This window comes from Dendrobates tinctorius, unplaced genomic scaffold (genome assembly GCF_039654945.1).
Source record: "Dendrobates tinctorius isolate UK_male_01 unplaced genomic scaffold, ASM3965494v1 ptg000008l, whole genome shotgun sequence".
Lineage (NCBI taxonomy): Eukaryota > Metazoa > Chordata > Amphibia > Anura > Dendrobatidae > Dendrobates > Dendrobates tinctorius.
This window is the reverse complement of record NW_027361676.1, coordinates 34,986,946-35,002,469: the sequence shown is the minus strand read 5'-3', so window position 1 is coordinate 35,002,469 and position 15,524 is coordinate 34,986,946. Positions and strand designations below refer to the sequence as shown.

General features: G+C 41.9%; 1 protein-coding gene across 5 annotated transcripts in view; it reads left to right on the top strand.

Annotated features, from left to right (window-relative positions):
• MARCHF1 (membrane associated ring-CH-type finger 1) overlaps positions 1–15,524 on the top strand; it is a 622,019-nt gene that overhangs the window by 197,519 nt on the left and 408,976 nt on the right. For 3 of the 5 annotated variants that reach the window (XM_073576928.1, XM_073576924.1, XM_073576937.1), the window contains one exon: positions 342–392. The exons of the other annotated variants lie outside the window; for them this stretch is intronic. In XM_073576928.1, the coding sequence (XP_073433029.1) occupies positions 342–392 (51 nt within the window). The remainder of the gene's footprint in view (positions 1–341; positions 393–15,524) is intronic. 5 annotated transcript variants of the gene reach the window in all.

The following is a 15,524-nucleotide window of genomic DNA, read 5'->3' as shown; positions in this document are numbered from 1 at the left end:
AATGACCATTGTCGACAAATTATGTTCTTACCATAGTTTGGGGGTCGCCCTGAAGCCCTAGCCTAGTGCACAGCATTCTTGATTCCATCATTCTATGTGAAAATGTACTGGAAATAATGACTAAATCATGTATATATTGCGTATTCTCTGGTTGCAGTCAGTTATTGCAGACACATCAGTACAATACTTTGATAATTATAGCATGGAAGAAAACAGTTCAAGCGTCACAGTTCTCCATAGTAATTAAAACTAATTGACTCAGCATGGATAAAAGTGAGGAGAGAAGACACAATCCTACATACATATCACACCTATTTTGGTAAACTAATTTTGTTTTGCAGAATGACAAATCCCCGGGGCGCTCAGCTAGTCGATCAAGCAACATTTCAAAGGTACGTGAAAAATGTTACCTATCGCACTTGATAGAGTACACTGAGGTGCCAAGCATTAGGCTACATTATTTATTGCACATTATATGCACATACTGGATTTCACCTGTCGGCTTCAGTTTAATATTTCTTTTCTGACTTTAATTAGAATGATACACTGCCAATCCAATTTGCACATGTCAAGATTTTAACATGGCATATTGCTTTCATGTTATTCTATCCATCTACCCCAGACAATGCAACAAATGTGAAGGCTGGATAAATGTTTCATTTCTTTGTTATTATTCGAGATTCCTGAGATGCAACTAGTGACAAATGTTTATAAATAAATGAATGTATGCAAAATATTTTACATATACATGGTCACACACTGGAAGGATATGCAATGTGTAATCTGTAATGAAATAAGATAATGTAAGAAAAATAATAGGGGGATTAAAGGGGTTGTCTCAACATTAGTAACGGGTTAAGGGTTGGATGTTTGGCTTGTAATCCAATGTCGAAAATGCCTTTAGATGGTTTGTGTAGACACTGTTTGACACTTTAGGTTATGTGCACAGGTTGCAGATTAGTCTGCAGAAATTTCTGAACAAAATCCACATCTCTTGGCAGAATAGAGGAACCCGTGGTACTGCCATTTCTTCAAAGTGTCCCAGGAGTTTTTCAACTTTGACAATGCCAGGCCGAAAGTTGCTTGTGCTACTGGAGCAACCTGCGTAACTTAAATGTATCTGAAATGTGCTACCATATCCTGCTGCATCTCCGGGCTTGTCTCCCATAGAGCGTATCTGGGATGTCATTGGTTGTCAATTGCAAAGGGAGCAGCCACAATCAGATCTGACAATATACATAAACCATTGCAAACAGCCTGGCAGAACATTCCTCAGACAACCATTAATAATCACATTTAAAGCATAACAAGTTTAAGATATTTCTGGTTCTCATACTCAGGGCTGCCATCAGGGCATTACTGCCCTGACTGGCATATGGGGCCCGATGACCAGAGGGGGCCCGCATCGAGCCCCATCTCTTCTGGTCATTGGGCCTCAGCGGCAGGCTTCTGCCAGTGCAGGGCCCACCCGGGCCTGAACAGCAATAGTTAAAAGCTGCCAGCCAATTGGAGGCTGGCAGCTGACATCAGCGCGCACGTCGCCAGCGTATGACATTATTGTAATTCACCGGCCAGTGCGCGCTGAAATACCTGGGTGGACGTCGGCACTGGACCACGGCCAGCCAGGCCAGGTAAGGAGAAAGTGTTTTTTTATTCAAAGCGGCAAGTCTGGGGCATGATGTGGAGACACGGGGCAGCATATGGAGACACTGGGCAGCATGTGGAGGCACGGGGCAGCATGTGGAGACATGGGGCAGCATGTGGAGACAGATGGGGCAGAATGTGGAGTCATTTGTGGCAGCATGTGGAGACAGATAGGGCAGGATGTGGAGACACATGGGGCAGAATGTGGAGTCATTTGTGGCAGCATGTGGAGACAGATAGGGCAGGATGTGGAGACACATAGGGCGGGATGTGGAGACAGATGAGGCAGCATGTGGAGACAGATGGGTCAGGATCTTGGGACAGATGGGTCAGGATCTTGGGACAGATGGGGCAGGATCATGGGACAGATGAGGCAGGATGGGGAGATCATATGGGGGCAGAATGGATACTCATGAGGGCAGGATGGAAGACCATATGGCTGAAGCCAGGAATGACATACATGGGACCAGGATGGGGGATATTATTACCATAGGGGCTAATTAAGGGATATTATTACTGCAGTGATGTATTTTATTTTTTGAGGATACTGTTTTAAATGGGCGGGCAGTCCTGTTACTGTGCAGAGCGACACCTTTCTTTCTTCATGTGGTGTAGTGTAGAAGTTGGTAAAAAATTAAGTAATGTGTTCTGCAAGTGGTGCTCTAGATAACTGTGTTATTTCCTGCAGAGATGAGCCCTGGCTGGAAAAAGTGATGGCGTTCTGTGCTGGATGAAAGATGAAAAGCAAAGATGAAGGACTTCACCTAGAGATGTCACTGGTGAGTCAGTGTGTTACCTGTACACTGACACTATACACTATATACAGAGTTCCTGTGTACAATGTCACCAGTGATCACTGTATTACCTTTACACTGACACTATATACAGAGCTCCTGTGTATAATGTCACTGGTGATCACTGTGTTACCAGTACACAGACACTGCATACTACGTACAGATCTCCTGTGTATAATGGCTCTTATGGTGATAATATGGTGTGTTTTTTATTAATGATCAGTATTGTAGTATTCAGTCACTATGTGGTGGTAGTATGTGGTCTGGTCATGGTGTGGTGGCATTTGTTCCTTGTATGTGGTATTATTGGTCACCAAGTGGTGGTAATATGTGACCTGGACATGGTGCTATGGTATTTGTCCCTTTCGATGTGATATTATTGGTCATTTAAAAAATTGAAAAATAAATAAAAATATACCTAAATTGTATTGGATATTTTAACAAATGTTTAATAGGTTAGAGTAGGGCCTGACCAGTAAATCAAAATTGATTTCTTAATTAAAAAAATGCGACATTTCAATTGAATTTATGAAGGAAACAAGAAATGCCAAAAATTAGAGACTCAGAGGGACTCAGATGCATCCTGTATTAGACATAAAGGGTGGCCTCATACACATTCTGTTCAAATTGTCATGTATTGGTACTCCTAGGCTCATAAAGGCTATGCACTTTTGAGGGTTATATATCAAGGAAATGTACTCCAGATCACAAAATAATCTATGGGTGAGCAATGTAATATTGATAAGGGTATGTCCATACGTGTAGTAAATTTTCTGCACCATTTCTGCATCTCTTGGCAGAAAAAACGCAGCTGCAAAATGAGTGTTTTTGGTGCGTTATTGCCTGCATTTTTGATTGATTGGAGTAAAGTCAATGGTGAAAAACGAAGAGCAAAAATTTACAGAGAATTGACATGCAGCAGATTTTTTTCTGCATCAAAGCTGCAAGTCAAAAATTATCAACATGTGCATGACACATCAGGTTTCTCATTTACTTTGCTGGCATCAGGTTTTGCCACAAATCCGCGCAGAAAAAACGTGACAAAAACGCACCAAATCTTCAACGTGTGTGCACAGCCTAAATTACCAATACATTTTTTAGCAAGTTTTTTTGAGGCTTATATAGCAACGAAAAAAGATGTAATACCCTATGGATGAGCAATATAATGCCGATTAATTTTAAAAAAGTTTTTTGAGGGTTATATACCAACGAAATGGACTCCAGAACACAGAAAAGTCTATAGGTGAGCAATATAATATGGAAACATTCTTGAACAAGTTTTTTTTAGAGTTACATACAAAATGTACCAAGAAGATGCAATACCCTATGGGCAATCAATTTAATATAGATAAATTTTGAACAAGTTTTTTTAGGCTTTTATAGCAACGAAATGCACCCAAGAAAATGTAATACCCTATGGGTGAGCAATATAATATTGATAAATTTGGAACAATTTTTTTGAGGCTTGTATAGCAACTAAATGTACCCAAGAAGATGTGATACCCTATAGGCAAGCAATACAATACCAATTCATTTTGAACAAGTATTTGAGGGTTACATAACAAAGAAATTTAATCCAGAACACGGAATACCCTGTGGGTGGGCAATAAAATATCAATAACATTTTGAACAATTTTTTGAAAGGCTAATATAGCAACGAAATGTACTCCAGACTAGAGATGAGCAAACCTTTCTAGGTTCAGTTCGGATTCACTGACCAGACCGATGCTCACCTAACAGTTCGCTGAATGATTCGTTGTATGTATCCGAAACCTCATTGAATTTAAAGGAAGGCAAAAATCAAACGCATAGACAATACCTTTGGGGGCAAAAAGCTGCCCAAAAAGCTCCAGTTAGGAGCAGACACCATGAAAAATGGCACCAATTGTCCCACAGTAGAAATTTTATAATGGCACAGCAGTCAGGCATGGGCCATGCATGAGACAGGGTCTGAGCCAGCATTTATAGCTTGAAACAAAAGTTTCAATGAGGTCCTGATGGTTAATGGAACGGTGTAATCCTTCCTAGCTGGGAGCCTTGATACTTCATGCAACACCTCCAGTTGTTTTTATTCCATCCACACTCAGATGGCACAAACATCAGTTTCATACAGTACTATTGGTAGAAAAATGTAAGGAAAGTAACACAAGTTGATGACTAATCAAATGACCGACAGTCGAACCTTTTAACATGGCACAGAAGAAAAAAAATTGTCACTAACCACTAAAGTAGCATCAATATCCACAGAGTAGAAACAGTATCATAGGCCTCTGACACACCTTCTACTACATGCAACCCATCAGATAGAGACCCAACTTTGAGTCTCCACATTTAAAAAAAATAATCATCACACACCATTAACATGGCATCAATTTCCACAGAGTAGAAACACTATTATAGGCCTCTTTTAAACCTTCTACTACAGGTAACTCACCAGATGGGGACCCAACTTTGATTCTTCACCTCTTTAAAAAAATGATTGTCACTCTCGACTAAAGTGGCATCAATTTCTACAGAGTAGAAACAGTACTATAGGCCTCTGACACACCTTCTACTACAGGCAACCCATCAGACGGAAACTCAACTTTGAGTATCCACACTTCAAAAAATTGTTTGTAGCAACAGCAGGCACAGAAGACACCTCAAAGATAGCACAAGATCACTAGATTACACTAAAAACAACACCATCACTTAGTCTGCCCAATCTGCGACTGGGGTGAAAAGTCATCAGAGATCCATGACTTGATCATTTTGATGAAAGTTAGGTGGTCTACAGTTTCAGGGGAAATCTGGATGCGCTTATCCATCAGGGCACCACCAGCAGTGCTGAAGACATGTTCTGAGAGAACGCTGGCTGCTGGGTATGACAAAATATCCAAGGCATGACAAGTGAGCTCAGGCCACTCTTCCATTTTGGAAGACCAAAATTTAAAAGAGTACAAACCCCCATGATTGCATTGATTTTAAACTCCAGATACTCCTTCATCATACTATCAAGTTATTCACAACGTGACAGACTTGTACTCGGTTCTGCTGGTGAACAGGCTGGTCTAAAAAATGTGTTAAGCGACTCACAGAAATTGCTTCTGCTAATTACATTGCTGCTGCTGCTGCTGCTAATATTTGGTGATGATGCCTTAACGCTCCTGAGGTTGGATGTCTACAACTGGGATGCACACTGTGTGCCTCACTGCTGTCTTGGGGAAAACCACTCAACAGCTTTACCTAGTGGTTCTGGGGGGCCCCCACCCAGGTAAATCTCTTAAGATGGTCTGCTAGCATGTTTCGATACTCCAGCATGCGCGCATCCCTTTCCGAGGGGAGCATCGGGCTAAATTTGCTCTTGTACCGTGGATCTAACAGAGTGGCAGCCCAGTAGTCAGCACTATTTATAACCCTTAGAATACAGGCATCATGTTGAAGTGAAGCAAGAAGGCGGTCATGTGTCAAGTGCTTCCATGAGGTCCAAGTCCATGGTGTGTTGGTAGCGTGGTAACACTCAGTGTTGCTTCCTCAGTCCCCTCCCATCAACTGCGGACAACAGAGATCATTATTCTCTTCATTTCCTGACTGTTGCGCGTCCATCACCTCATCCTCCTCCATTTGTTCCTTGGCTCCTACAACTTCACTAACAGTTTGTCTAGTACCATGTCTGTAAACCACCCTCCCATGGCACCCACCTGTGTGACGACAGTCCGGAAATTTGAGATATTGTTATCCATTCCTCATCCTCCTCTGCTTCCAACTCTTCATCTGGGACCATCACCTCCTCACACAGACTATTAAAAGTGTGCCCTGAATAGTGATGCTGATGTTGGCATCGTCAGTGCTAACCATCTTAATAGCCATTTCAAAACTATGCAGAAGGGTGCAGAAGTCCTTCAATTGTGCCAACTCTACAAGCATGATTTGCATCATGTCCATACTGCATTGGCCCTGGCTATGCAAAAGGACATACTGCACCAGGGCTCATTGCTACTGCCACAGTCGCTGCAACATAAGCAGAGTGGAATTCCACCGTGGCGGAACTTCACCAATCAAACGGTTAACCGGTAAGCTGAAAGACCTCTGTAGCGATGCACGTCGATGACCTGCATAGCAGCACTATCCTAGCCAAACTATTAACAAAAGCATTAGTGGAAGAGCGATGATTTACCGAACTGTCAACGACTTTTGTCAACTTTGAATAAACTTGCTTGTAAAAGCAAATGTGAATCCAAATGTGCTATGTTTGTGCCGAATTTGAGATTGGGGAACATTTTCAGAACACATTCGCTCATCTCTACTCCAGACCAAGGAGTAGTCTATGGGTAATCAATATAATAACGATAACATTTTGAAAACTTTTTTGGAGGGTTATATACCAATGAAATACACTCAAGAGCACATAATACTATATGGCTGAGAAATGTAACCTATCAAAATTTTAAACATTTTTTGAGTCTTATATATCGCAAAAATGTACTCCAGAATACGGAATAGTGTATGGGTAAGAAATGTGACTAAACAAACAAAATTTGTAAACGCTTTTTCCTACTGTTATATACCATAAAAATGTGACATAAAGCACGTAATTCTGTATGTATAAGTAATCTAATCCTGAACTATTTTTCTATGCTTTTTGTTAGTTTTACAAACCACCATAATGCAACAATAACAGTGTTAAACTGTATGGATCAGTCACTGAGTCCATAACAACATTTTGAATGAAATTTTTTTAAAGTGTAGTTGATATAGTTAGTAATAAAGTCATAAAGGCTTTGCAGAAAGTGCAAAGCCAGACAGAAAATATGATTAGGCTCATCCATATACCCCCTGAAAGGCAACAACTGGTGCGTCTCATTAAAATATTAAATTTTACGAACACTTATGTGCTGCTGTCATATGGTGGTGTGGAAAAGTGTGGCCTAATCCAAGCTTTGTTCATTTTTATGAGAGTGAACCTGTCTGTTATGAACCCTCCCCCCCGCAGCACTAAAAACCCGCTCAGACAAGATGCTAGCGGCAGGGCAGCACAACCTCTCCAAGTTATAGAGGGACAGTTTATGCCAGTTGTTCAGCTTTGAGACCCAATCGTTGAAAGTCACATTGGAATTAGGCAGTACTCTGGTTTGGTTGGCTAGATATTGCTTGACCTCCTTTAAAATCTTTTCCCTTGTCAAAAATACCCGGTTATCAGACCCTGAGCACTGGGTTGGTGTCATTAAATTAGCCCACACCCTGATGGTGTACCACAGCCTCTGCTGTGTGTATCCCTGGCCTTTCTTCCTTGGTTGTGCAAGGAAGTTTTCCCCCTGCCTCTAGCATTGTCCGTTGGTATTTTTGTTTCAACATATTTTTCAAAATGACCTGCTGGTATAGCACCATTTTGGAAGACCTCGACACCTCAGGAAGAAGAGATGCAAAGTTCTCCTTGTAGGACAGGTCTGGCAGGGTGAACAACCAGTACTCTTTTTTTTACCAAGATGAGTGCAACACAATGCTCATGGGAAAGGCAGCAGTACATAAATTTAACCACATGTGCCAAGATCTATACAGCCAAAACTTCCCTGTCTCCACCATGATGATGATTCTCCATCTCCTCTTCATACTCTTCCCTCTGTACCTCCTAATTTCCATCCTCAGCCCATGCACCTTTGGAGAGACAGGACGAAGGCTGTGTGGTTGCTAGCCTCTTTTGCGCTAGCCACCATCTCCTGTTCCTCCGCCTCAGCATCAAACTTCTCATTGTTACCCAATCCACACTGAGCAGATGAGATAAGACTGGGCTGGCTACAATCTCTGTATTATGTCTTCCGCCATCCCCACGTAGTCCGCATGCAAAGCTTCATGTTTAATTGTGAGCAGCGACTGTTTAAGTTGGCACAGAAGGGGGACAGTTGTGCTAACTATGGTCTCATCGCTGTTTGCCATCTTGGTTGGTGAGCTGGCACTTTCATGCACTGCTGCAGTGTACCTTGAGCAGAAGTTCTGGCAAATATGGGTATGTTTTCAGAAACCAATGAACTACCAAGTTAAGCACATGTGCCAAGCCTGGTACCTGTGTGAACTTGCTAAACTTCACAGCTGCCACCAGGTAAAGCCCATTATCACACATGACCATGCCTGGTTGGAGGTTCAGCAGAAAAAAACACAGATCTGTCTTTTCTGTTATTCCTTTAATTAAACCTGCCGCAGTGTGCAGTTTGTCTTCTAGACAAATTAGCTTCAGCAGAGCATGTTGCCACTTTGCTGAGGCAGTGCTTCAGAGCTTGTAGCTGATGTACGAGGTGGGGACGTCACACCTTGAGAAACAGTGGCGGCTTGGGACCAAGTACCAAAGGATGGCTGTTGCCATGAGTTATCAGAAATCCTCTGTGTCTACCAGCCTAAATGGCAACATTTCCAAGGCAAGCAGCCTGGATATGTGCTCGATTAGCATGTGGGCCTGTGGGTTGGTGGCTGAGAACTTTCTTTATTGATCCAAGACCTGGGATAGGGACAGCTGAACGCTTGCCTTTGGATAAGGATTTGGAAGTGCCTGATAATGGTAAGTCAGAAAGTGCAAGGATAGGTGTAGGGCAGGAGGCCTGCAAACTTTAAAAACTTTTTTACAGTTTGACAGATCACAGAAATGTTCACAAACCACGTAACACTGTATATCTGAAAAATAGAGGCTTACAACATTTTTAAAAGCTTTTGTTCACTGAGATCACAGACATTTTTTCTACATTACAGTGTAGTGTATGGCTGAAAAATGTATTGCAGAAAAAGGTTTCAACAATTTTTGGGTGTGTAACACAAAAAAAGACCTCAAAGCACATACTATTTGATGCATCAAAATACATTAAATTTTTCTAGCACCCTAAAAAAACTGCAGCTATATATTTGCCAATGGATTGCATAGGCCTAATAGTTGTCTATAGACAGGATTTTGTCACTCTTCCTGCTCCTGCGACTCTCTCTCCCTCCCTAGGCTAAATGCAGATTGTATGTGCTGCAAACGATTAGCCCTTAGAAGGGCTGTTAGTATGATGGCTCAGCTTCAGCACCAGTATCAACACTACAGGCCTCTAATTTGTTATACTGTGCACACAGGTCTTGACAAGCATTCTCTCCCCGTCTCCCTGATACGATGTGTCACAGAGTTGTACAATGTTGTCATTGTGCTGAGTCGGTCGACACCTATCCTTTTATAACCTTTGAAGATATCACACGGCCAGCCAATCACAGAAATTCCACAACCAAACTGGCTACGGCCTTACAGTGACTCACAGGCAATCCCTGCATGCTTATAGAGTGTATAACAGGCTCCAAAGATGTGGGGTGGGGATTCATTTAAACATCGCTGAGTAATGAGCACATCCGAGCACCGTGATACTCGAGTGATGACTGAGTAACACTGAACATGTTCGATCATCCCTAATATATACAGTGGTCTGAAAAAATTTTTGCCCCCTTTCTAATTTCCTATTCTTTTGCATGTTTTTCCCACTTAAATGTATGTGATCACCAAACAAATTTAAATAGACAAAGATAACACAAGCAAACACAAAATGCAGTTTTTAAATGAAGGTCTTTATTATTAGGGGAAAAAGAAATCCAAACCTCCAGGGACCTGTGTGAAAAAGTGATTGCCTCCTAAACCTAATAACTGGTTAGGCCATCCTTAGCAGCAACAACTGCAATCAAGCGTTTATGATAACTGGCAATGAGTGTTTTACAACGCTCTGGAGGAATTTTGGCTCACTCATCTTTGCAGAATTGTTGTAAATCAGACTCATTTCAGGGTGATCACTCCATTTTTTGTAGGAATGGGACAGCACTATGTTCTCCTCCAAGGATTACCCACCACTGTGGGCTCATTTTTTTCTGTTTTTTTCTTTATTCTGGCACTAAGCACTTTGAAGAACTGAGGCACCTTTCTGCACTATGAAAGATAGAGAGCAATATGGACTTCATGATTCGATTGTGCAGAATTATTTCCCCTAAACAAGTACATTCTTCTAATGAAATCTCAAGACTGAGAAAAGAAAAGCATTGCGTCATGATCCAGGTTGGGGTTTGCTTCTGGCTTTTCTTTCCCTGGCCTGGTCATTGAGGGGTTAACTGCTTCTCTTTTGTTCTTGGGTGGCTATTTATTGGTGCTATCTTTTGCTATCTTTGGGTAGCCTTGGTCAGTGATACTTCAGGTCCTTGGCTTGAGCAGCTGTTCCGTAAACCCTAGTGATCCTTCTGCCTCTGACTTCCCGTGTGTGTGTCTGACCCGCTCCCTATCCCTGACTTTGTGTACGTTTGGTGATTTCCCTTCAGTGTATGACTCGGCTTGAACTCTGAACTCCACCTCCGGTCTTTCTGTGTCTGCTACTAAGTTCCCCGACCGGCTTTTGACCCACTGGCTTGTACCCCGACTCCTCTTTTTGTCTCTCATTTTGGATACTGCATTCCTGTCTGGCTCTGACTTTTAGCTCGTCTCTGACCTCGTGCACTGCTGTGACCTCTGGTACTTTGTCTTCCTGTTTGCTGCTGACTCTGGCCTGTCTGACTACTCTGCTGCCTCCTGGTGGCGGCCTGTAGTTCTGCACCAAGGTGCTACACAGTAAGTGCAACCCTTTTTGCCCATAACAGTGCCCCTTGGTGGAGGCTGCGTGCAACTGCTCTGCAGTTGAATTACACATCAAGAGGATTTTCATTTGGGTTTTTGATTTAATTTCAGGACCATACTTGTGTACTGCCTTTTTCAGGGCGGGAGCACTTACAGAGGACATGACAGAGAGGATAGGTTTATACAGCAGCTCCTGAATATCCTGATGAATCTGTCCAATGTAGTTACCCTCCACAGACTAAATGGGTGAGATTGATACTTTTTTTTAATCTTTTATGCACTATGACACTTTTTATTGCTGTATATTCTATTTTGTTGTGGTACTCTTTTGCTAGTGTGATCTCATTTCTAAGTCAGTGTATTGTCTTTACCTAGCAGAATCTGTACTTATAGGTCCAATTTACTATTTAAACTCGCTTATGGACCTACAGTTTACTTTATCCACGGTTAATGTATTTTAACTGTGCATTACTAAAGGTTCTATTTTAAATTAATCTTTCCATAAATCTATAAAATATTGGATTCAAAAGGATAGAATCTGCAGTAACTAAGCAGATGGTAGAGCTATATTAGTTTTTCTTAAGCCATTCAGAGGCGGATTTGCTGGCGTGTTTTGGATCATTGTCCTGCTGCCTAACCCAAGTGCGCTCCAGCTTGAGGTCACAAACAGATAGCTGGACATTCTTCTACAGGATTTTTTGGTAGACAGCAGAATTCATGGTTACATTTACCACAGCAAGTCTTCCAGGATCTTGATGCAGCAGTACAGCACCAGACCATCACACTACTACCACACTTTTTTACTGTTGGTATGATGTTCCTTTTCTGAAATGCTGCGTTACTTCTATGTCAGGTGTAATGCAGCAAACATCCTCCAAAAAGTACAAATTTAGTTTCATGAGTCCACGGAGTATTCTCTCAAAATTATGGGGATCATGAAGATGGTTTTTGGCAAAACTGAGACAAGCCTTTATGTTCTTATTACTCAGCAGTGGTTTTCATCTTTGAACTCTGCCATATGCAGGTCAATTTTTGCCTAGTTTCTTTCTTATGGTGGAGTCTTGAACTCTGACCTTTACTTTAGCAAGTGAGGTTTGCAGTTTTTTGGATGTTGTTGTGGGGTCTTTTGTGACCTCTTGGATGAGTCATCACTGCGCTCTTGTAGCAATTTATTCTGAGAAGAGTCACTGTCATGACTCTGTTGATAGGTGTCCTGGGATCAGAGGCTCCTTCTCTGTCCCTAGCTTGCTCTGTTCCCTGGATTACTTCTGATGGTGAAGATGCCAGGGCCATGTACCTTGCCTTAGCTCCTGAATTCGCTCTCATTCTGAGCTTTTCCCTCCACCCAGGGAAGAGGGGAGTAGTAGCATACCATAGTACACCAACCTGACTAACAAGGTAATTCAAACAGGGGTAATGAAAAATAAAAATATACACACAGATAACAGAGGAATGCATCAGGAAGTGCAGATTGGGGTTAAACCAAAGTAGGAGAAGAAAGGGAATTATCACACACTTAAAACCTAGCAACAGTCACAGATAAACCCACCAAATGCTTCCTCCTATAATAACCAACAAACTCCTCCAGCCATGCAGCATAAGCTTTCTTTGACAATGAGTGCTAAACAGTGCCTAGTTTATATAGGATATGGGAGTGGCTTACAGTCCACAGCTGAGAGTCTTAACACTACAGGAGCTCTTAACAGAGCAGATTAACCCCTGCACTACCAAAAGAAATTCACACCATTTTATAAGAAGGTAAAGTTCTTCTAATCAGTGCAGGAGCAGGAGAAATCTGACACTGTGGTCTTTTGACTCCTCTCTGTTGTGGTAAACCCGTGGCATTATCACTCTTCAATGTTTTTGCCATTTGTGGATAATAGCACTCACTGTGGTTTGCTTGAGTCCCAAAGCTTGAAAATGGCTTCATAACCTTTTCTAGACAGATATATCTAAATTATTTTGTATCTCATTTATCCCTGAATTTCTTCGGATCGTGGAATGATGTCTAGCTTTTGAGGATCTTTTGATCTACTTCACTTTGTCAGTCAGGTCCTATTAAAGTGATTTCTTTATTGAGAACAGATGTGGCAGCAATCAGGCCTGGGAGTGGCTAGAGAATTTGAACTCAGTTTCCCAAAGAAGTGAGAAACCACAGCTATTTTATGTGGGGGGGTGTTATGATTGAGTCACCGTAGGAGGCAAAAACAGAAATGCTAGCTAAGTCCTGAAAAACAGAGAAGTTGGCAACTATCAGATTGCAGACCCCTGAACCTATCAACACAACTAGCAGTAGCCGTGGGGGGTTCCTACGATGACCTAGACCCCTCGATCACAGCCGGAGAGATACATAGGCCTAAAGAAGGAAAGGGGAAATCTAACTGCCCCAGAGCAGACCCCAAAGCAATAGGCAGCCCCCCACATATAATGACGGTGAAGCAAGATGAAAACACTTACACAGACGGAAAGACAGGCTGAGCAAAGACGGGGCCCAAAACTACCTAGATAGGAACGGATAGGAAGGCTGCTGTCTGCAATCTGCCAAAACCCTATCAGAGAACAAGCCAACAGGCTGATATAAAAATGGCCCTGAAGCAACTAAGCTTCAAAAACTAAATCAGCACTCAGGTACCTTCAGAAGACAGAGCTCACGGAACACTGCACACTCCAGCAGGGAGTGGCAGAATCCAAAAAGCAAGAAAAACAAAAACAAATCTTAGATGCAAAAAGGCAAAACAGAAAACTTAGCTTTAGGAGAGCAGGAATAAGACTGGTGTCCAAGAGTCCACAGAGAAATCACCCGCAGGGCAGAAAGGGCGTAGGCTGCCTTAAATCCAGTCAGTGACTCCACTCAGCCAATCGTCTTCATTAGTCCCAGGTGTCTGATAATCAGGCTCACTACCTTCCTTCACTAGAATAGGGAGTTCACCAGGCCTTAGTGACGGAGGGGAAAATGAACTCACAACAGGGGGGATCACTTTTTCACACAGTGCCCTGTAGGTTGGGATTTATTTTTCCTTTAATATTACATACCTTCATTTAAAAACTCCATTTTGTGTTTACTTGCTTTATCTTTGTCTACTATGTGAATTTGTTTGGTGATCTGAAACAATTAAGTGCGACAAACATGCAAAAGAATAGAAGAATAGGAAATCAGGAAGGGGCAAACACTTTCAAATAAATAAATATATACAGCATATATATATATATATATATATATATATATATATACAGCTCTGGCAAAAATTAAGAGACCACTGCACAGTTTTATAAAAATATAAAAATCAGCTTCTCTACATGTCTGACAGCCATTCCATTCCAGTGTCAGATGAATTCCAAACAGAGTAATCATCATTATACTTAATGTGCTACTGATTAGGTGATCACCTGAACCAAATCTTATTTAATGGAGGAAAGTATAAAAAAAACCCTGCTATGGTGTTCACAATCCTCTTTCAATAGGAAATAGGAAAAGCTAGATGGCAAAACAAGTGCTAGTAATATCCCAAAAATAATCGGAATGAAAAAATGACTTTTAACCATGCCAAAGGAGTTGAAAAGAAAAGTCTTGAGTGAGGAAAAGAAGGGCTCAATTCTGGCTTTACTAGCAGAGTTGACACAGTGATCGTCTTGTTCCCTTCATCCTTAAAATTTCTAAGATGGCATTCCATTACAACAAGGTCAATCAGCAGAAATTGGGGACAACAAAGCTACTGACCGGCAGAAGGCTAAAACGACTCTCCAGTGCCCAGGATGACCATCATCTTTTTCAAATGTCACTCAGCAACTGCAGGATGACATCAAGTGACCTACAAAAGGAACAGCAAATGCCAGCTAGGGTGAAGTGCACGGCAAGAACAGTTCGTAGCAGGCTCCTAGATGCAGGGCTCAAGTCATGTAAAGCTAGCAAAAAGCCTTTTCGTCAATGAGAAGCAAAGGCTAGCCAGGCTGAAGTTTGCCAAAGACTATAAGGATTGAACCATAGAGGACTGGAGTAAGGTAATCTTATCTGATGAGTCTAATTTTCAGCTTTGCCCAACACCTGATCATCTAATGGTTAGACAGAGACCTGGAGAGGCGTACAAGCCACAGTGTCTTGCACCCACTGTGAAATTTGGTGGAGGATCGTGTGATTGGTGATGATCTGGGGATCCTTCAGCAAGGTTGGAATTGGGAGGTTAATCTTTGCGAAGGATGTATGAATCAAGCCACATACAAGGTTATCCTGGAAAAACAGTTGCTTCCTTCTGCTCAAGCAATGTTCCCCAAGTGTGAGGACTGTTTTTTTTCCAGCAGGACAATGCGCCATGCCACACAGATATGTCAATCAATGTGTGGATGAAGGACCACCACATCAAATCCCTGTCATGGCCAACCCAATCTCCAGACCTGAACCCCATTGAATACCTCTGGAATGTAAATCAAGATGAAGATGGATAGTCACAAGCCATCAAACAAAGAAGAACTGCTACATTTTTTGCACCTGGAGAGGCATAAGGTCA